This window comes from Lemur catta, chromosome 21 (genome assembly GCF_020740605.2).
Source record: "Lemur catta isolate mLemCat1 chromosome 21, mLemCat1.pri, whole genome shotgun sequence".
NCBI lineage: Eukaryota > Metazoa > Chordata > Mammalia > Primates > Lemuridae > Lemur > Lemur catta.
Window position 1 is genome coordinate 21,829,320 of NC_059148.1, and position 21,675 is coordinate 21,850,994.

At 55.3% G+C, this 21,675-nt stretch overlaps 1 protein-coding gene across 3 annotated transcripts in view; it reads left to right on the top strand.

Moving 5' to 3' along the window:
- The first annotated feature begins 19,698 nt into the window (after window positions 1–19,698).
- The window catches only part of TESC (tescalcin), a 42,127-nt gene continuing 40,150 nt past the window's right edge, over window positions 19,699–21,675 (top strand). The window contains exon 1 of one of the 3 annotated variants that reach the window (XM_045534284.1): window positions 19,699–19,915. In XM_045534284.1, the coding sequence (XP_045390240.1) occupies window positions 19,699–19,915 (217 nt within the window). The remainder of the gene's footprint in view (window positions 19,916–21,675) is intronic. The other 2 variants (XM_045534283.1, XM_045534285.1) reach the window with 2 other exon arrangements.

Here is a 21,675-nt window from a genome sequence, read left to right on the forward strand (position 1 = left end):
GCATGCACCTGTAGTCACAGCTACTGAGGAAGCTGAGGTGGGAGGGTCACTTGAGCCCAGGAGTTTGAGGTTGCAATGAGCTATGATTGCACCACTGCACTCCAGCCTGGGCAAATAGAGTGACACCCTGTCTCTTAAAAAGGAAAAAATTAAAAATAAAAAACCTGGTTAGGCTGAGAGCAATGGGCCTCTTATGAAAGTGGGATAAAAGAAAGTGCAGTCAAACCATGCTGGGTAATCGCTACCTTTGTAAGAAACTATTACCTAAAAAGTTCCCACGAGCTTAGAGAATTTAAAAGCTGTAGGGCCCCTTGAGGATCAACTGCTAGACCTTTCGTTCCTGATACATTACAAACAGGAGTGATGAGGCCCATAGAGGTTACGTGACTTGATTTGACCAAGCGTCTCGGAGCCTGCGCCTTTGGACTTGGCCATGGCAGTGTTTCTGCGGCTTCCAGACTGCTTCCTCTGCGGGGTTTTCCTGCAAATCGTGCCTAAGAAAATTAATAACGGTGCCAAAAGTGCATCTTAAATCAGCGGTCCCCAACCCTTTTTGGCACCAGGGACCGATTTATCATGGACACGGGGGTGGGGGGTGGGGAGCTGGGCTGGAGGGTTTGGGGGCAGGGCTCAGGCCAGAGATGGGAGCAGCTATAAATACAGATGAAGCTTCTCACTCACCCGCCACTCACCTCCTCCTGTGCGGCCGGGTTCTTAAGTTTCGTGGAAGACAATTTTTCCACGGACCAGGGGTGGGGGCAGAGCTCAGGCTGTGATGTGCGGCCCGGTTCCTAAGAGGCCACGGTCCGGTACTGGGCTATGGCCCAGGGGTTGGGGACCACAGTCTTAAATACGATGAAATTTGATCTTTAGGATCTGCTAGTTTTGTTGTAGAATCTTATGCCACTTCAGTTTTCAAATAATATCCTGGTCAAAGCTTGAATCAATAGGGTAGATGTTGTCAAAGATGGTTAAAAATAGTCAACACTAAATCTGTTTGCCCAAGGTGAACCCTGTCACTGTGCAACAACAAAATAACTGCTGTTTCAAGTAAACTGGGCTTCTGAAACATTCTTTTACTACAGGTGTAAAATCCAGCAGAAACTATATTTTTATAAGGCATTTGCTTTAACAAGAAGGTTGTCGCCTGTAATCCCAGCACTTTGGGATGCTGAAGCAGGTGGATCCTTTGGCCCCAGGAATTCGAGGTTACAGTGAGCTATGATCGTGTCATTGCACTCATACCTGGGTGACAGAGCGAGCTCATCTCTAAAAAAAGAAAAAAAATAAGCCCTGTGTCCCTGTCCTCACGCAGCTGGGCAGGTAGCAGAGTTCGCTTGTAAAGGCCAACACACAATCTTGTGGTTTCCTTATTTTTTTAATCGGTTACAGCTAAGACCTTAATCCGATGTTCCACACTGGCTAAGAGAAATGATTTGGGCTGAGGTGCAAGAGCGACCCATCTGGGCTGGCTCCGGGGCTGTGATGTCTTTCTGGGCGGGACGGGATGGTCCCAGCAATTCCGTCTGCAGAGGACGGGACCGCCTCTCTTCTGAGCCTGCCGCGTGTTGCCAATGAGCCGGTGACACACTAGTGCATGGAAACTTCCGCGCTCTCCAATCCAGGCCTCCCTGTCCTTTAAGCCACTGCCCTTCTCAGCCGGCTCGGGATGCGAAGCCACTGTTGTGGGTGCTGACAGCCATTGCTTCTGAGAAGCAAGCCAGCCGGTGACATCTTCCGGAATCCCCTGCCCGATGCTGTTGGACACCATCTCCTCTGCTCCCGCGCCCACGCTCCCCGGGCTTTTGGTTTCCTGAGCACCAGACAGCAGAAACGTGCTCGTGTAAGATGTCACGCCCCTCAAAGAGCTTCCAGACTGTCTGCACGTTCAGAACCAAATGTGACTTTCCTCTCGAGCCTGAAATAATCCGGTTCAGATGGGTGGGTGATTGAGAATTGAGGGGGCATGGGTGGAATGGAGTTGCTGTTTAGACCACAAAGCTCTGGGCAGCTGGTTGCGGGGACCAAGGCCCCCCCACACCATCGGGTTGGCCTCTTCCATCCCACGTGCCTTCTGCTTCGAGGCCTCCATAGGAATGTCCATGATGAGCTCCTGAGGTCACCCTTCCCGCCCCTGCTCCTGTCTGGGTCCAGAGCGGCTGACACGTAAGAGGGAGACACTTCTAGAACACTAGATGCGGTCACTTTACCTTCCTGTGGCAGGACGCTGCCAAAAAGCACGCCCATTCCACACTGTGTCAAAGCTCGCGCTGTTCAGAGCCCTATTCTGTGCCAGCCACAGATGTGCTTGGAATTCTCCTAGTTTTACACATGAGGACGCTAAGACCCAGAGAGGTTAAGTGACTTGCTCAAGATGGCACAGCTCCTGAGTAACAGAGCCCAGATCCCAGCCCGGCTCACCCGACTCCAAACCCGAGCTGCTCTTTCCAGCCCTCCTGGTCGAGTTTGTTTTAACTCCTTGTCCCCTTGGAAGCAACTAGAATGAGGGGGTCCTCCCCCATGAAGATGGCGGGTTTTCAATGACCCTGCTTGTGACAGAGCCGCAGCAGGTACAGTTGGGTTGAGTTAGTGAAGCATAGGCCCAGGACACACTTGTGACCTTATGCCAAGGCATGGTTTACTAGTGTGCACGTCATCATGTCACCTTTCCAGAGACTGGAAGCCACCAGCCAAAGATGTTCAGAGGGGCTGGGCGGGAGGATCGCTTGAGGCCAGGAGTTCAAGACCACCCTGAGCAACATAGCAAGACCCCATCTCTAAAAAAAAAAAAAAAAAAGAAAAATTAGCTGGGCATGGTGGCAGATGTCTGTAGTCCCAGCTACTCAGGAGGCTGAGGCAGGAGGATCGCTTGAGCCCAGGAGTTGGAGGTTACAGTGAGTTATGATGACGCCACTGCACTCCAGCTTGGGGAACAGAGCAAGACCCTGTCTCAAAAAAAAAAGAAAAATGTTCAGAGGACCACTGACTGCCTTCCTGGTGACTCAGTCATATATATGTATGTGCTATTAATATCGATCAGCAACCGACATTTCTTCTGTGCGTTAGGTCTTCCACTGTCCTTTTCTCTTAATTATTCGCTGAAATCATCCACGCACCATTTACTGTGTGCTAATCACTTTAGTTTGGTTTCGCCCCCTGCTGGAGCCGGGGGTGGACACCTTGCTGCTGAACAGCAGGGCTGGTTCCGGGTCTGGGCTGTGTAGGTTTGCGATGTGTGGGACGGCAGTTGGGAAGGGAGCTGTGTAGGAGGGGCCAGAAGTCCCCCAGCAGCATTGTGTACACGGTAATAGAGACAAACAGATGGTTCCAGGGTGAGGGAGGGCAAGAGCATACCGGCAAACGTTTCGTAGTTTCATCTAGTAGTGGTAGACTGCGAATCGTCACTGTCTCGGCAAGGTACGTTCTGCGTGAGCCACCCCCCTCGCGGCTGCACAGCAACCCAAAGACAACAGCATCTGCAACCTTAAAAGCTCATTAAGCTTCTGCGACCTGCCAGGAGAAGACTCTCCTGCCCAGGGAACAGCAAGAGAGCCAGGAAGGAGCCAGCGGCCGCAGGAGATGGCCCAGGTATCCTGCCAACTGGTGACACACCCCAGGCTCTGCTGTCCCCGCCAAGGAACCCGTGTTCCTATCTGAGAAAGAGAGAGAGGGAAGCGGTAGTTTTCCATTTCCCTTCCCTGGGTGACTCAGAAGAAAGCAAAATATGTTCCCAGCTTGTTTTACTACTTCTGTCGCTGGTGAGCTGCACAGATCAAAGGCTGGGAGGGACGTGTCCACACCACCACGCCTCCCCCACAACGCCCTGATTCCCCCACAACGCCCTGATCAGGAGTGCTTTTCAAAAGCCACTTCCGGCAGGCACAGTGGCTCACGCCTGTAATCCCAGCACTTTGGGAGGCTGAGGCGGGAGGATCACTTGAGGCCAGGAGTTCAAGACCAGCCTGGGCAACATAGCAAGACCCTGTCTCTACAAAAAAATTAAAAATTAACCAGACATAGTGGCACACACCTGTAGTCCCAGCTACTTGGGAGGCTGAGGTGGGAGGATCACTTGAGCCCAGGAGTCCAAGGCTGCAGTGAGCCATGAAGCTGTGACGGTACCACTGCACTCTATCCTGGGTGACAGATTGAGATACTGTGTCTCAAAAAAAAAAAAAAAAAGGAAAGAAATGCCAGCCCAGAGCCCTGACCTTGCTGTTTCTGTACCAACCCTAGAAACGCCCATCTCAAACATCTTGATAAGAGGGATATAATGTACACCTGTGATGTTTACACCATGTTTTCTTCACTTGCAGTCTAATAGCTTCTAAATAACCTAAATAATGCTGTGTTACTTTATAAAAAATAAGTGCTCAGTAGTACAAAGAGAAGGCAGCATTCCGTCCATCTGTGACTCCCCAGTCTTGAAGCTTTCCCTGTTCAGTTTCCAGTCACATCTGCAGATCCTTGAGGAGATATTTTGCGGTGGAAACACAGACACCAGGGAACCCGGGTCGCGGGGCCCCAGCTGGAGCCGGCCGACCGCCTCAGGGAAGCCCAGCTGCCGGGGATTCCGCTCCCAGGACAGGCACGAGCCGAACAGCCTCGCGCGAGCACCGCCGGGGAGGAGCACTCGGTGTCTGTCTTCTGAGTGATCTAGAGCAGGCGTGGGGTCCCTCCCGGGGTGACACAGCCACACCCCAACAACAGGAGTCCCCAGTGCGACCGCCCGACTTTGAAAAGTCGCCAGGCTGTCTCCAACGAGCCAGGTCGTTCTCACTGCGCTCTCTGCGACAGGCCCCTGGCTCGTCACTGTGCACACACCTCCTCCTGACCCCTCACGGTGGCCCCGGCTGGCAGAGGGAGCTCGGGGCTCCTGGCAGGGCAGCCCCTCCCCCTACCGAAGCCTAGGTTGCCCTTTGGGTCACTGGGCGTTCAGCAGAGAGTTAACCCCACGTCTCTACAAGCCACAGCTGGAGCAGAAGCAAACAAGACGACCTCGCTGGCTTCCGCCTTCCAGCATCTTCTCCCACCTTCACGGACAAGGCAAACTCTGAGGCCCAGGTGCTTTTAGGGAGGACACTTGGCATGATCAGGAAGCATCCCTCCTTGCAAGCAACGCTGGATCGTTCACAGTAGGTGGGGAAGGGACAGAGTCATTGACGTCAGTGTTTTCTGAGCACCTACTATGTGCCTGGCACCACGCTAGGCACATGGAACATAAGAAATGCTCCCAGGCTGTGAAGCCAGTTGGGCGTATAACTGTAATGTAATCGTTTCTACCGTGTCCGCGAGCCCACCGCGTGCCAGGCAGTGCACAGTCATCTCTCTGGCCCTCACAGCTGCCCTGCAAGGTAAGTGCTGGTATGTTATTCTCCTGGGAGAGGCGGGGAGTTAAGCCCAAAGCAGAGCGGTGAGCAGCTCAGAGGACAGTGGGTGGCGGCAGTGACAGCCGTGGATCCAGTGCACAGATTCTCAAAGTCTCGTCCCAGACCAGCTGCATCAGCATCACCTGGGACTTGTCAGAAATGCAGATTCTCGGGCCCTGACCCACTGAATCAAGAACTCTGGGGCTGGAGCCCCGTGGTCTGTATTGTAACCAGCCCTCCAGGGGCTTCTGATACCCCCGCAAGTTTGGGAACCACTGAAATATTTTATGTACAGATGGTTTGAAAACTGCAGAGCACTTATTTGTCAGCCTGGGCTTTTGGTGTCCCTAAAGGCTTTTTTGTTTTTTTAAGAGATGGAGTCTTGCTATGTTTCCCAGGCTGGCCTCAAACTCCTGGGCTCAAGTGATCCTCCTGCCTCAGCCTCCCGAGTAGCTGGGACTATAGGCATGAGCCACCACACCCGGTTCTTAAAAAGGCTTTTGTGAAAGATTAACAGGGGCTATTTTGTTGGTTTTTAAAAATTAATATCCTTTTTATTGCAAATACAAATTTGAAACACTAGTTCTTCCCTGAAATTTTATGGTGAATTCATGAATATCACTATCAATTATGGGTCCTAAAGGATCAATTATGATCCTTTTCAAGGGCTTTTTTAACAACACTTAAATAAATTCTCTTAAATACTTTAAGTGCACTAACGAATTTAATATATTTGATTTCTTCTTAAGCAATTTTCAGAACCTTTCCAAGTTCTTCATTATGCATTCTTATACATCTAACAAACTGAACTTGCAAATATGAAAACCTTAGGTTCTCTTAAACAGCAGCATTCTGTTTACAAACTTGGTAAAATTCTCCGATAACTTTCAAGTCAAAATCTGACCAATCCAACAATGTAAATGTACTTAACACTACTAAACTGCACACTTAAAAATGGTTAAGATGGTAAACTTTATGTTTATTTTTACCACAATTTTTAAAAACCTGGCCGTGATTGATTACTCAATTCACTTAAAATTAGAATCACGAGGCCTTTCTGTTAGGTGCCAGATTCTCTTAAAAGTTTCAAACTGTATAGTCCCTGTGCCAATGGGAGATTCCAGGACTCCCTCACCCCTGACTTGGGGTGATGCTCTCAACGCCAGGTGCCCTGGGTCCCATGACAGAAATCCTAATTCTTCCTTTTCCTCCTAGCCTCACCACTGAACGTGTCATCTGTCTTTCCTGCTCCCCTCTCTCCTCAATTCCTGCTACCTGCCAAAGTCACGCCCCGCGTAGGTAACGTTCAGTGGGCGCGCCAGCCCTGCAGCCCACAGCTTCTTGCTCCTCTTACTCTTGCAGCATTTCAGAGAAGGAAGAGGTTGCTGTGAGTTGAGGTCAGGGGAAGGGTTTCCAGAAGCGAGAATTTAAAACTTGTCTTTGGGCCAGGCGCGGTGGGTCACACCTGTAATCCCAACAATTTGGGAGGCTGAGGCAGGAGGATCCCGTGAGCCCAGGAGTTGGAGGCTGCAGTGAGCTGTGATGACACCACTGCACTCCAGCGTCAGTGACAGAGTGAGACCCTGTCTCTAAAATAATAAAATAAAAAATAAAACTGGCCTTTGTAGCATGAGCCGACAGGAGAAGGGCACAGTTGTGAGGGGAGTGGGATTCATTCTAGTCTGTAAATAAAATACTAGCCGGGCACGCTGTTGCCTGTCGCTGGCCTTCTGAGCAGGCTGCGCCCCCCACAGAGCATGCCGCATTGATGCTCCCCCTCTTACACTGTCTGGTGGGGGCCTGGCAAGGGGTGTTGACGCCAGAAAGGGGGACCTACTATTCCCGACTCCCTCCTGGAGCCGGCAGGTCATCTCCAGGCCCCAGAGGCACGGGTCCTCCTGTGAGCTCATGGCATGTGCTGTCCCATGGCAAACGTGGAAAACGCCTGGATAGAGTCACCAGACGGTGCCTCTCCACGCACAGTGAGTGACCCCGTAGTGACTGGGGTGGGTGGGCGCTGAGGGAGAGGAGAGGCGTCAGATCCAGCCGTCACCACCCTCCTGGGACACGTGCTCAGGCGAGGACATCGGTGGAGCCCTCACGTCCAGCAAGGGGGACGTTTGCACATGTGAACAACCAGCGCAAGTCCCGGCTCAATTCTGTGCCAAAGATGCAGTTCTGCGAGGTCTGCAGGGCGGCCTGGGGGAGACACGGGCACCTCCAGCCTCGGTGGATCTCGGAGATCAGCCTGCCGCGTCCGGGGGCGGCCTTGTGGGGCCAGAGCAGAAGTGGGGAGTTGCCTTTGCCAAAGCCTGTGTCCTTTAATCCTCAGGCCGTTCTGCAGAGGAGGCTGTTGTTACAAACCCGTTTTACAGATGAAGAAACTGAGGCTTAGGGACAGACGGTGCATTTCAGCAGCTCCCCTAGCCGGGTCCAGAGGGGGGGCGCGTTCTCCCACAGGTCACAGGCTCAGAGAGGCGGGAAGCCCCTCTCCTCTTGACTGTATCTGGTCCCCCGGCCCCAAGCCCTAGGGGGCGACAGAGCTTTATAATTGACCATAAGCTTCCTGTGGCACAGACGCCACATCAGATCCTGCTGCTGTCCCTAACTGGGTGGGTGGCTGGGGCACGCCACTGAACCCGGGGGCGAGGTCTCCGTGTGCTGTGGGTACAGTGTGGCCAATGGTGCCTCCTAAGGACACCAGTCGCAACGGCAGATAGTGGCAGCCAGCCGGACGGCCCGCCTGCGCTGTTCTAAGCACTTTGTGCGTTTCCACTCTTGTCTCCTGCACTGCAGCCCCGACTCTCGTTGCCCTGGTGTCAGATGCAGCCACAGGGACAACGAGAAGCAAAGCGACTTCCCCAAGGTCGGAAGTGGCAGAGTGAGGATTCGAACCCAGGTCCCGCAACTACTCTGGAACCGCTCGGTTAGTGCGGAGCTCAGCCCGCAGCGCCAACCCCGCCCGCGGCGGTCATCACCGAGCTGGCCTTGTTCAAGGGCGGCCAGCAAGTTCAATGGCTGGGAGTGACCATTCCTGATACCGTGACAGTATTCACAGGGCTCCCTGGGGAGGGAGCTGTGCCCTCCGCGGAAGCCCTGGCATAAAAGAAAGAAAGTACTCCTGCCCTCCACAAGCTTCCAAGTTATTTGTGAAGAGCCTGCTGAAGCCCAGAGACTTCTAAGAGGCGGAGGTGTATTCCTGAGACTAAGAACAGTGGCAGAGGCCTGACGGAGACGAGTTCTGGTGACATCAGAGCGGAGCAGCTGCGGTCTGTTCGCTGCCCCTTCTTCACAGCCGGCACTGCCGGTGGAGGCTCACCGGGTTCCTCCCGGGGGCTGCGCGGAGCCCCGGGTGTTGGGGCAGGTGGAGGTGAGGAGTTGGGTGCTCCCCCAGGCTTTAGCCGGAGCCCCCCCTGGAGGTTTCGAATCTGCCACTCCTCCCCTTCCCCACCATCCCATCCTTTGCTGAAAGTTGGCCATGTGACCCAATCAGTAGATTGGGGACAAAGCGCAGAGGCCAGCAGGGACCGATCCCTGGCCGGCCCTTGGATTTAGACCCCTTTCCCGGCAGCTGGGGCAGAGGCGCCCCCATCCTGCTCACCCCGCCCCCCCCACCACCTGGGGGCTCTATCAGGCACCGACCCCAGAGCCCCCAGCCCTGCCGGCCACACCAGACGCTCCGGGGCACGGTCACGCACACCAGAGTTCTGGAGCTCTTGCAATCCGAGAGAGCGAGAACGTCAACCAGGAACTTGTGCAAAACCCCAACAGGTGACCATGAACTTACTTTCTGGGGTTGAAATAAATTCTGGGCATAGAGTACGAAGAGTGAGTCAAACCAGGGTTAAATCCCAGAGCCCACCAGGAGCTGTGAGCTTTCAGGGGGGGTACTGGAGGGGCAGGGGGGTGAGAGAAGAAGGGAAGGGGAACAGTTTAGACGAGATACCTTAAATGCTGTTTCAAACTGGTACAGCCATTGTGCCGTCAAACGCCCTACCGCTGAGCTCTACCCCGGCTCCAGCCGTTACGGAAAACAGCGTGGAGTTTCCTCCGACAATTAAAAATAGAACAACCGTATGATCCAGCTATCCCACTACTGGGTTTATACCCAAAGGAAACGAGATCCATATCTCAACGCGAGATCCATGCTCCCACGTGTGTTGCAGCAGCAGCCACGACAGCCAAGAGGTGGCCACAACCCAAGCGTCCGTCGATACACGAACGGATAAAGAAAGTGTAACACGAACACACTGGAGGACGCTTCAGCCTTTGGGAAGAAGGCGATGCTGCCATTTGCAACAACACGGATAGAACCGAGGATGCCATGCTGAGTGAAACGAGGCAGACATGGGCAAATCTCACGTCTCATACATGGAATCTAAGAAAGTCGAACTCACGGAAGCAGAGTAGGATGGTGGTTACCGGGGGTGGGGGACAGAGGGGACATATTGGTCAAATGGTACAAATCTTCTTTTTTTTTTTTTTTTTGAGACAGAGTCTCGCTCAGTTGCCCGGGCTAGAGTGCCATGGCATCAAGCTCACAGCAACCTCAAACTCCTTGGCTTAATCAATCCTTCTGCCTCAGCCTCCCGAGTAGCTGGGACTACAGGCATGTGCCACCATGCCCGGCTAATTTTTTCTATATATATTTTTAGCTGTCCATATAATTTCTTTCTATTTTTAGTAGAGACGGAGTCTCACTCTTGCTCAGGCTGTTCTCGAACTCCTGACCTCGAGCCATCCTCCCGCCTTGGCCTCCCAGAGTGCTAGGATTACAGGCGTGAGCCACCGCGCCCGGCCAACCATCTAATGTACTGATGGTGAGCAGTTAGTAATCATGAGTTGTGTGCTTGAAATTTGCTAAGAGAATAGATCTCAATTGTTCCCACCACACACAAAATGGCAACTATGCAAGGCGATGGATGTGTCAATTAGCTTGATTGTGGTGATTGGTTCACGATATATGCATATGTTTAAATATCACATTGTATATCCTAAATATATTCAATTTTTATTTGTTGATCATACTTCCATAAACCTGCAAAACTAAATATCACATGCAGTCAATAAAAATACCGTTTCAGATTATGTGCCTCATGCTGGCATGCACAGTGTGTTCCTGGACATTTGCACATCCGTGTGACACGTATTTACTATACGTGGCTATGCACACAGAGCTGTGCGTTCCATAATTTATGGCCACTGTAGGGGATTTTCAAGGGTGGTTGTGGCTGCCTATGATTTGACCTTGCACCCTGGCTCTACTGAACCCAGCCCCCTAAGCCTCGGTCTCCCTCTTTTTGTAGTGGGGTTTTGCCTTCTGACATCTGTCTGGGAGGAGCTTGAGAAGTCATCTTTTAAAAACTCATCACCCCCGACGTTCAGAGAGCCCAGTCACTCACATGCATTGTCGTCAAGGAAGGGCAGAGGGAGCTGCATCCTTATTATTTTTTTTTTTTTTAAGCACAGGAAACGTGACGGAGAAGTGACTTGCTCAAGGTCACACTGCGCTAACCCCAAATTTCTAACGCTTCCTTTACCAGGGTGGTCCGCAGAGAGAGCAGCCCCAGACTGATTCTCGGAGGAATGGGAGCGTGTCTTTCCCGTGAGGCCCCAAATGCATCCTGAGTGGAGCGAGATGGAGGTGGGTAAGGGACAGGTGGCCGTAGAGAGGCAGTTGCACAGGTGCCACCTGCGAGCCACTCCCGGCTGCTGTGCGACTCTCGTCTCTGGGCTGTGGGGGTTAATGAGCCACGGCTTTAGCACAAGCTGCTGGGTGCCTGGTCGGAGCCCAGGGTCACACCCCAGAATCTCCAAGAACACGCTGCAGCACACGCACACCCACACGGTGCCAGGTGGTTGCGGGCATCACACCACCAGGTCAGCTGGATGTGTGATTCTACCCCCTGCCTGCACGTTTTAAAAACACCACCACCTGCGCCCCTGCCCCCAGAGACTGATTTCATCTGCCTGGGATCAGCGCTCCCCGGGTGCGTCTCCTTTGCAGTTACTGTCTGCGCCCACCAATGCCACCCTCCCCACCACCCACCCCGTTCAGCTGGGGGCCGGGTGTGGCCTGAGCGCCAGGAGTTTCACACACTCCCCAGGTGCTGCTAATGTACGGCCACGTTCTCGAACCCCTGCTCCAGCTCTTTCTGCACTGGGGCTCTTCCCCCAACCCCGCAGACGGAGGGCTGCCTCCCCCTTCCTAGGTCCTCCAGAAAGAGACTTTTTAGCCCCATGTCGCTGCTTCGACATACATATGTCTTGAGAAAATTCCATTCTCCTTGACCTCTGAATGTCAAGCTAGTCCAAAGCAGTGGGCCTTCTGGCTGTGTCCTCCTGAGCAGGAAATAAACCCTCAGTGTCAGTGGGGTGAGGACGTGCCCCGTTCCGCCATGCTTTGTGCACGGAGACAAAGGGAAGGGGATCGTGGCCATGTCCCTGTGTCCTCAGTTCTGCCCCAGCCTCTCTGAGGTCCCAGGGCTCCCCCCCCCACTTCCTGCTGACCCGAAAACACACCCACAGGGCCCCTCTGCTGAACTCAACACCTATCCGCACCCGCCCTCCTCCACCCAGAAGTGGACAGGCCCTCTCTTCACCCTGCGACATCTGGTGGCGGGGCTTGAGCCCCAAGTTTCGTAGATCTTCCAGCCTGTCTGTGTTCCCTCCCTCCCTCTGTGGGACTTAAACCTGCCCCGGGGGACAGGCACCAAATTGTCCTCCCCATCTGCAGCACACAACCTGAGCACAACTTCTCTCTGTGGAGGAGAGTCCCGGGAGGTCACTGTCCCTGCCCCGCCGAGCCACTGTACCTGGCAGCAGTCCCTGAGCCGACCAGATGACTGGGGTCACACTTGTCCACTACTGAGTACCTTCCATGTGCCAACAGTGCGTTATACTTTATGTTAAATTCTTGTACCCATTTCACAGACGGAAACCAAGGGGTAAAGTCACTTGCCTAAGGCCAAAGACAGGACTTGAACCCAGATCCATTGGAATCCAACCCCCACCCCCACCTCTAGAGGCTCTCAGATTTGCCTGTACAGGAAAATCACTCCAGTGATTCTACCCTAGCACATCCCAGGATCCTGCATTTTAATACCAGAATGCAGGACAGCCTGACCTAGATGGCCCAAGGCCCACCCACACCCCACCGCCTGGTCTGTGTCTCAGGAGCTGCTCTAGGTCTAGCCAGTCATGTCCTGGCTGGATGACCACTCTGACCTTCTGTTTCCTCCTCTGTGAAAATGAGAAGGTTGAAGTATCCAGTTCCGAGGGGCTCATCAGCCCTGCCTTGGGTTCTCCAAATTGGCTCCTACCCAAAGTCGGGGTGGGGGGCTCTCCTCTCCAGGCCTCCTCCACCGGCAGGACCCACCAGCTCCACACAGTGAGCCCCGTCCAGGATTCTCCCCCGTGCACACAGAGACCCAGAAGCCCCCAAAGCGTCTTTCTCCCCAACCCGCTAAGCACGTGGAGCCTCCCTGGCAGGAGTGAAGTTTCTTCTATTTAAGGGGCTCGCGAGAGCGGCTGGGAAGCCTCTGCCTCTTACTCACATCCCACTTCTTTCTTCCCTCGGGAAGGCAGAGCGGGCGCTGGTTCCCAGACCTGCCTTCTGCAGCAGGGGTGGGAGGCGGCGGGAGCGGACAGCTGGGGAGAGCCGGCCCTGAGCGCCGCTGCGTCAGCATGGCCCGGCCCGGCTGTGTGTCCTGGCAGGCCTGGGGGACCTCGGGCTCCCAGCCACACCTCCTCCCCGCACCGTCCCCGCTGCCTGCCCCAGCGGGCCCAAATGGTAGGTGCGGCCGCCTGCGTTCCCAAGCAAGCCCCAAATTATCCACGGCACCAACTCCAAACCCCAACACGTATTTATCATCCCTGCCTCCCGGGCACTCAGCCGGTCTCACTGGTACTTGGGGTCATCCCAGGAGTGAAGGGGGGAAATGGGGAGGGCTGAGCCTGCCCCCCCGCCCAGCCCCCCACGGCCGCCCTGGCTGGGAGGTGCAGGGGTGGGTGAGGGCAGGACCACCCTCGCTGCTCTACGTTGTTCACAGCCTGTGGCATCGCGCTGTGGTGCAGCTCCGGGTCCCGGAGGTGGCCCAACGCAACGTCCAACCCCAGCCACTCAGTAGCACGCTGGAGGTGGGGCCTGCCTGAAGCCAGACAGCCAAGGGGACAGTCAGTAATACCTTGTCCTCGTGATCTGTGCCCATTTGTAGCTACAGAGGTGACCCTTTGGGAAGGGGTCTCCCTCCCTGCACCTGAGTGCAGGGTCCATTCCTGCAGGTGCCTGGGGACAGGGAGGCCACAGCAAGCCAGCGTCTTAGTCCTAGAGGGCTCTTAACCCCCCCCTGCACAGGGCTGGACGCCAGCCTGCCACGGGCTTCATGGAAGGATTCCGGGGGAGTCCCTGGAGGGGTCCCAGGTGAGCACACCCAGTCCCCTATTTTCTGTCCCAGATGTTTGGGGTGGTCCTCAGATGGGCCACAGCAAAATCAATTAAAATGCAGATTCCTAGGCCCCTTTGACACAAGGAATTCTGAGGCACAAAACCATTGGAGAACCACCAATGGGGCAGCCAGGAGCTTTGACTCTGGTGTCGCTTGGCCAAGCCTCAGTTCTTCGTGCTCAGACGTAGGTGAGAAGATGCACATTCCATAGCGTTGTCTTAGGATCCAATGAGGATAATGTATTAATATAATATAGAAAATGGGCCGGGCGCAGTGGCTCACGCCTGTAATCCTAACACTCTGGGAGGCCAAGGTAGGTGGATCGTTTGAGCTCAGGAGTTCGAGACCAGCCTGAGCAAGAGCGAGACCCCATCTCTACTAAAAATAGAAAGAAATTATATGGACAACTAAAAATATATACAAAAAAATTAGCCGGGCATGGTGATGCATGCCTGTAGTCCCAGCTACTAGGGAGGCTGAGGCAGAAGGATCCCTTGAGCCCAGGAGTCTGAGGTTGCTGTGAGCTAGGCTGATGCCACAGCACTCTAGCCCGGGCAACAGTGCAAGACTCCATCTCAAAATATATATATATATACATATATGTATATAATGCTTAGTCCTCAGTAAAGAAGAAGAACTCAGCCATTACTCAGAGCTAAATTGTGGCAAACTGATTCAGCAGTTGGAAGAAGTGGCTTTTCTTTCCTTTTTGACAGCCGAGTGACCTTCGGTAGAGACAGACACCTGCAAGAGGTCCCATTGGTTCGTGGGTCTGGGGCCATCACAGTCCTCTCCCGCATCACAGGTAATGAGTCAGTAAAAGCATCGCCACCTGGAGGCCCCTTGGGGGGGTTGTTGCATTTCAACCCGAGCAGAGGTTCTAGCAGACCCTTCCAAATCCCAACCACTCACTCCTGTCTCACGGCCTACCCACCGCTCGATGTAAAGTGACCGTGAAGTTAAAATAGATTTTGGTCCCCTGCCACCTCTTTCTGTTTCTCTGATAAGTTTGTCTCTTGGACAACAACACAGAGAGTCTGAAGCCCATCCAGAGACAACATTCCATTTGCCCCCTGCGAGTTCCAGTCATTGGTCACTATTTATAATTGTATAAATAACAGAAAAACAGGCTCAAGCCACCCTCCCCAAAGAGCCCCTGTCTCCTATTTTTAGGGCCAGCCCGGCCTCCCGCGGAGCCGCAACCCTCTGAGATCTGGGCATTTGGCCCCAGCTACCGGTTGAGACGGAGATGCTGGTGGCGGTGGCAGTCGTGCCTCCTGGGGGGTGAAGGGGGTGCATCACTGGGAGCCCAAGAATCTCAGGCAATTGAGAAGATGTGATTTTCCAATTCAGGGTTGAGTCTAAAGGACTCAGAGAAGGAAGGGAAGGAATGACTGTTCTAAATTCCCCTTACTGAGCTCATCCTACCAAGGCTGAACGTGATTTAACGAGAACTGGGGGCTGGACAGAGTTTTGAATCTCAGTTCCATTTATTTGTCTCCCCGGGACCCATGGGGACAAGAGGGCGGGAGGGCAAGCAGAGAGAGGACAGTTAGGCTGGCCATGAAGTCCCACCCATTTCCCCCAGGGGAAGGAGCGGCCAGCCGGGAAGGGTGTGCTCTATGCCAGTCATTTCACCCCGGCCCAATCCTCTCGCCGACTCCATGGAGATGAGATTGTGGTGCCCATTCTACAGATGAGGGCATCGAGGTTTGGAGCAGCAATGTAGCCAACCCAGGGGCACACAACCAGGGGGTGGCACAGCCGGCATCCAACTCAGATCTCAGTTTACCTCCTACGGCACGCTGTTGCCCAGGGTGAGCTGAAAAGATCAGGGTGCACCAGGGGAGGAAGGATTGCTCAAAAGATAACCAAAAAGACAATTTTAGTGCGAAATGCAAATTGGGGATGTGAGTTTCTGATTCCATTGACACTTAAACCAAGAGACCCAGACGTATGAAACCAGCATAAGGAGCCTGAATAAGCTTATGAGAAAAACTGTCCATGTCAGAGCCGAAATCCCTGGGCCTGTTCCACGAGAGTGTCACTAATCAGCGCGTGTTTGATGAGGTTTAGGTGTGGTCTTCACTAAACCAGAGGCCCAGCAAGGCGGCACCTGGAGTCCCTACCAATTTCTTGCAATCAGTGGCCCAAAGTTAAAGAAAAGTGTCTTGTTGCTCCTAGAACAATACCAAGCCATGGGAGTTACCCCAAGCTAAGTGATTAGAAGGGACGAGCAAATTCTAGAAACTACTATTCAGACACCTTCAAGTCTGTGCTGTCTTTCTGCCTTGCAACGCATTTTGAACACCGTGGTTTTCCTAGCAATAAAATGGGGGTGCGCTGGGTGCCTCCAGTCCACGCCCCTGCAGCAGCTGGAACCCACTAGTGTACCATGATGGTCTTGCCTTCTGGACTCTGGGAATCCCTGAGGTCAGGGACTGTCTCCTTCACTGTGGCGTCCAAACCCCTGGCACTCCACAGTGAAGGCATAAATGAACGCACGCACGAACGCATGAATAATAGTAACAGTCCACTGCCGTGGTCCCCAAGCCCCGGGTCGCATCCCAGTACCGGCCGTGCATCACTGCCTGGGCTCCGCCTCCCCTACTCCCTGTCCGTGGAAAAATTGCCTTGCATGAAACCAGTCCCTGGTGCCAAAAATGTTGGGGACCGCTGGTCTACTGAGTAGTGTGCTAGAGTCGTCTTGACTAGCTTGCGAGAGTAAATGGTTAAATATTTAGGGATTTTGAAAGCCTGTTGTTAAATTATCAGTAGCTTGAAATTGACAATGGTGGGAGTGTTTGCACCACAGAAATTGGCAAAGGCTGCAGACTAGGGCTTCCTCCCCTGCCGCCCTGTCACACAGCCTGTTTACCAGCACAGGCTGGATAGCACTTGGCGTGTCGGGCAGTTTCAAGCACTTTACATACATGCATCTGCATGTAACCCTCACAACCACCCCATGAGGAAGGCACCGTTGTTATTGCCATTTTGCAGATGGGGAAACTGAGGCTCCCGGAGGGTAAGGCACTTGCCTGAGTCTGGTTCCTTAGCTCTCCCTGACGGGAAGGTGACAGAGCCGAATGGAGACTGGCCTGTTTGTCTCTGGGCTCGGCTGCCCTTTGTGGCTTCACAGTCACCGGCTATTTGAATCGTGGCCACCGATTTTAATCAGCTCCTCCCGGGGGAGGTCCTTGGGAGAAAAGAGGCAGTTGCCTGGTGACAAAAGTGTTTCCCAGTCCTCCGAACGTCATGCTGTGTTATGGGGGCTAAAGCTCACCCCACGGGGTGTCCTTGGGCCAGGGCTCCAGTCGACAAATCCAATCAGCCCCGGCCAGACCCCATGCAACGCTGCAGACCTCGCTCTTGGTTCTTGCTCTGTGACGGCAGCAGAGCCACTGGCAGGATTGAATGACAGCCGTGACGTCCTGGAACAGGCACACCGGGCTTTGTGTGGACAGCGCCCTGAGGGTGTGCCCATCACCGCCAGGGCAGGAGGGCAGAGCCCAGGCGGGTGGCGGGGGCCCACCCAGCTGCACAGTATTTGGCTTTGGCGTACCCCTTGGGGACCACAGTTGGGGACAATCATGGACTCCCTGAAGCTCGGCTTAAAGGACGTCAGAATCTCTCCAGGGGCCATTCTGGCTTGAACATTCCAGATTTCTGCCGGCCCCATGAGAGCCACGTCAGCCGTTGTTTATCCCTCTGCTCTGTCACTGCCCGTGTGTCTGTCTCCCCCCGGCACTGGGAGTTCCTCAGAAGCGAAGGTGGCATCTTAGTCCTGGTTGTGGCTCCAGGAGCCAGCCGGAGCCCTGGACATAGTAGGCCCTCAATAAATGTGCAACAAATAAATGAAGGAAGGAAAAAACGCACATACTATGTCTTAGCGTTTCCCCTTCCTGCTGCCCCAAGGTGCTCCTGGTTATTTCTCCAAGCCCTGCAGTTAGGAATAGATTCTCCTCTGTCGTGTACCCAGGCCCCCTCTGTCCTGCTCTCTGCTGGCTGGTGACGGTGGCTTGTTTGGCTGCAGACCCAGGAGGCGGGAGGAGGACCCTGAGAAGGCCCCGCTGAGGAGGTGATGTTTACACGAGATCTGGAGAGGAAGCCGGCCATAGGGAGAGGGGGGGGAAGAGAGTTCCAGGCAGAAGGAACAAGTGCAAGGGCTCGTCTGGGAGCTAATGGGGACCCCTGGGCCAGTGTAGACAGGTGATCCAGTAAGACTGGCTCCCTTCACCCTATACGCTGGGGGGCCTCCCCAAGATCACCCGAGGGACAGTTGAGAAGCCATGTGCCCCTCTCATTGTCCCCATCCACGTGCAACGTCTCCAGCTCTGGGCGCAACTGGGCGAACCGGAGAACGCCACTTCCCGTCTCCCCAGCAGACAGCTCCATCATTTCATCCTTGACTAGTTTAATATAATAAAATTCCAGGAACTGATATTTTAAGTTGGAATAAAATTGCTCCCGGCACGTATGCGGAATGGGCTGGCTCAGAGGCCCAGACCTCCCAGGGCGGTTGGGGATGCTTTTTCTGACCACGGAGGCCTGCCTGGGTTTCTGGGATCCTTCTAACCTGAAAAGCAGTCCCTAGGTCAGCGCTCCAGCCCGCTCAGACCAGCTGATGCCCCACAGCCAACATTTCCCGAGCTGGGCAGGGTCTCAGCACCACCTGGGGGTGCTTTAAAATGCAGGTTCAGGGTTCGGCCTCAGCTCTGTGAACCCAGAAGCTGGATTTTCAACCAGGAGGGGGCTGATTCTGCCGCTTTGGCAGGTTTCAGGCCCCACCCACCTGAAAGTCACCTCCTGTCCCCTGGAAAGGGCTGTGACCTTTGGCTTGGGCCTGTAGTCTGCAGGAATGGACAGCCCGGTCTCAGCAGCCCCCTCCCCAGCGGCCTGGGACACTGGTGGAGGTGAGCCCACCCAAGTCCCCTCTGTGGGCACCCCAGCATTTCTCACTGAGCCTGGCACCCAGGGCAGACCGCATATGGGACAGTCATTGACAGCCGTGTCACCAAACACTGCAGAGCACAAGGGCCTGGCCTTGGGAACCAGAACCACAAAGTCTTGACTTTGAAGTTCTGTCCTGGCTGTGACCTCCCTGAACAAGTTCCTCGCTTGTGAGCTGGACAAGATTCCACTGCGACCAGCAGCCTCTGTCACCTTATGCTGTGTCCCTGCCAGTCCCTCTGGTGGATATCTCATTAACTTGTTATCTCCATTTTAGGGAGGAGGAATCATGTTAGACAGGTGGCAGGATTGGCAGGGGGAGCCCCTGCCCTGGCTCCTAGACGCCCAGCCGACCAGAACGTCCCAGAACTTTCCACAGTGGGCACAGGGACCACCCGCATCGCATTCTCTCCCGCAGCTTCGCTCAAACGCAGCCACCTGGCCCAGGAGCTCGGGCGGGGCTGGGGGGTGGGGTGGGATTAGGCAGTCACGTGGGCGTGTGTGCATCTCAGGAGGGCGCTGGGGCTTTCCTGGAATTAGCCACAGCACGTGGTGCGCATTCACATCGGATTATTATTACTGCTATTGTTTGCCTTCTAGCTAATTAATGCTTGCTGACCTCCTTGATTGTTCTAGTGGCGTTTCCCTCCGGAGGTCTGGGAGGACGTGGGGTGGAGGGGGGATCTCCCAGGGGTCCGATCCCTCCCACCCACGCCCCGACTTCACTCGCGCCTGCTTCTTTCCGTACCCGGCAGAGGTGCGGAAGGGGCGCACGCGCGTGGCAGCCGCTGCGGGGGCACGGGACCCGGGGCGGGGGGTGCTCCCGGGTCCCCCTCCCCGTGGTTCCGGCCCGGGGCGGGGCGCTCCCTCCGCCCCGCAGTGCGCGAAGCCGGCGTGCGCTAGGACCGCGGCGCGCCGCCCTCCGCCGCTATATGAGGCCGCGCTCGGGCCCCACGCGGCCCCCGCGGCTCCGAGGCGTCCCCGGCGTCGCGACCCGAGACCGGACCCGAGGCCGGAGCGGCCGCCGCGCAGCCGAGACCAGCCCCGGGCCTGCGAGGGACGCGCGCCCCGGGGCCCCCGCCGCGGGCACCATGGGCGCTGCCCACTCCGCGTCGGCGGAGGTGCGGGAGCTCGAGGGCAAGACCGGCTGTGAGTACCCCGCGGGGGGCGGCGCGGGGACCTCTGGCCGCCGCCGTGCTGTGTGACCTTGGGCAAGTGGCTGGCCCTCTCTGCGCCTCAGTCTCCTCCTCCTCCAAATGGGTCCCCGCCGGCCACTTTTCGGGCTGCGGCGAGGAGCTCAGCCTTGGATTTGGCCGGGAACCCCCGGGCCTGGGGACTGCGGACCGGAGAGGGAGCAGGGCGCGGGACACCCTCCTCCTCCACCCCCCTAGCACAGGGCAGGCGTCCCCGGGCCAGGAGGGCGAGCGCCCGCCCGCGGCTGCCGGGCTGCAGTGCGCGCCCCGCACCTGGCGGTCGTTGGGATCCGCGGGGCGCAGGGGCGGAAAGTTTTGAAGTCGAGCGGACCTGGGTGGGAGCCGGGCTCTGGCGCGCCCCGGCCGGGTGACCTTAGGCGGCGGAGTCCGACTCTGGGCGCCTGCCTTCGTCCCCCCATCCGTACAGTGGGCGCAGGCAGGTCCCCCCCCGCGGGCAGCTGGGAGGCTTCAGCGAGGCAGCGCCCGCAGAGCACTGTGCGCGGAGCCCCGCGCCTTCGCCCGCGACCCGCAGAGGCTGAGCGTCCCGCATCGAGCCGGGGCGGGGCGCTCAGGGCCAGGCTGCCCGCAGGGAAGTGACGGAGGAAGCGCCTGTTCGCCCAAGTCCAGCCGGGCAGGGGACCGGATCCTGAGCCCTGACCTCGGGGCGCCACCGGCTCAGTAGGGACCGAAGACCGCGGGAGGCCAGGTGTGTGGGCAAACCGTATCTGGCGAGCGATAAATGCAGTGCGAACCCTGCCAGCTCCACTTCCTGGCTGTGTGACCTTGGGCTGGTCACTTTACGTCTCTGATTGTCAGTTTTACTTCTCTGTGGAATGGGGGTTCTGCTCAAGAAACGCGAGCTGCAGATTTTTTCTGGGAAGGAGCTGGCTCCTGGCACCTGCTTTGAGTTGAGTGCAGACAGCATCCAGTGTCGCCTGCCGGGAGGGGGTGGCCAGCCATCTGTGCTCAGCTGTAAAGTGACCTCCCCTGACCCCCAGTCTGAACACGTCTTTGCAGAATTGAATGAAAATTATAGAAAACTCTTAATAACTGGCATGTGTGTACACATGCATATATTAATATATTTAATACATACGTCTATATCTCTGCAAATATAGAGTTATATCCAATTAAGGAGAAGGTGCAGTGCAGTATATATCACATGGCACCCTTTTTTGTTTAAAAAAAGAGGAGAGAATGAAAGTACTATCTGTAATTGCTCTATTTGCATTGGAGACCAGGAGAATACACAAGGTAGTTAAGAATGGATACTTGTGGGAGGGAAGGGTTTGGTGCCAAGGAGAGCCGGCCACCTTTTCACTGTAAACTTTTTTATATTTTCCTGTTGAACTATGTGAACGTTATACCTATTCAAAAAGTTTCAATCAACTTCAGTCCCAAGGTTAAGGCGAGAGAGAAGGGAGGATCCCCCTGACTTTCTTGGGTTTCCTGTTTCTGTTATTTCTCAAGTGTCCTCGTGTTGCTTCCTGCTGCTTTGAGTCTGGGTGGGTGGGAATGGGGGTTCTTTGTAGCTGGGGTCCCCCCGGGAAGGGTGGGCCCGTGGGCAGCCCCCGCTGTCGGGCGGCACCCAGGGGATGGGGGGGGAATTCCACCCGGTTGTGGGTTTGACAGGAGGTGGGGCTGCAGAGCATGCCGGGAGTGTTGTCAGTTTCCTGGGCCCGGCCTCCCACGGGGATGACAGATGCTGTGTCCCTG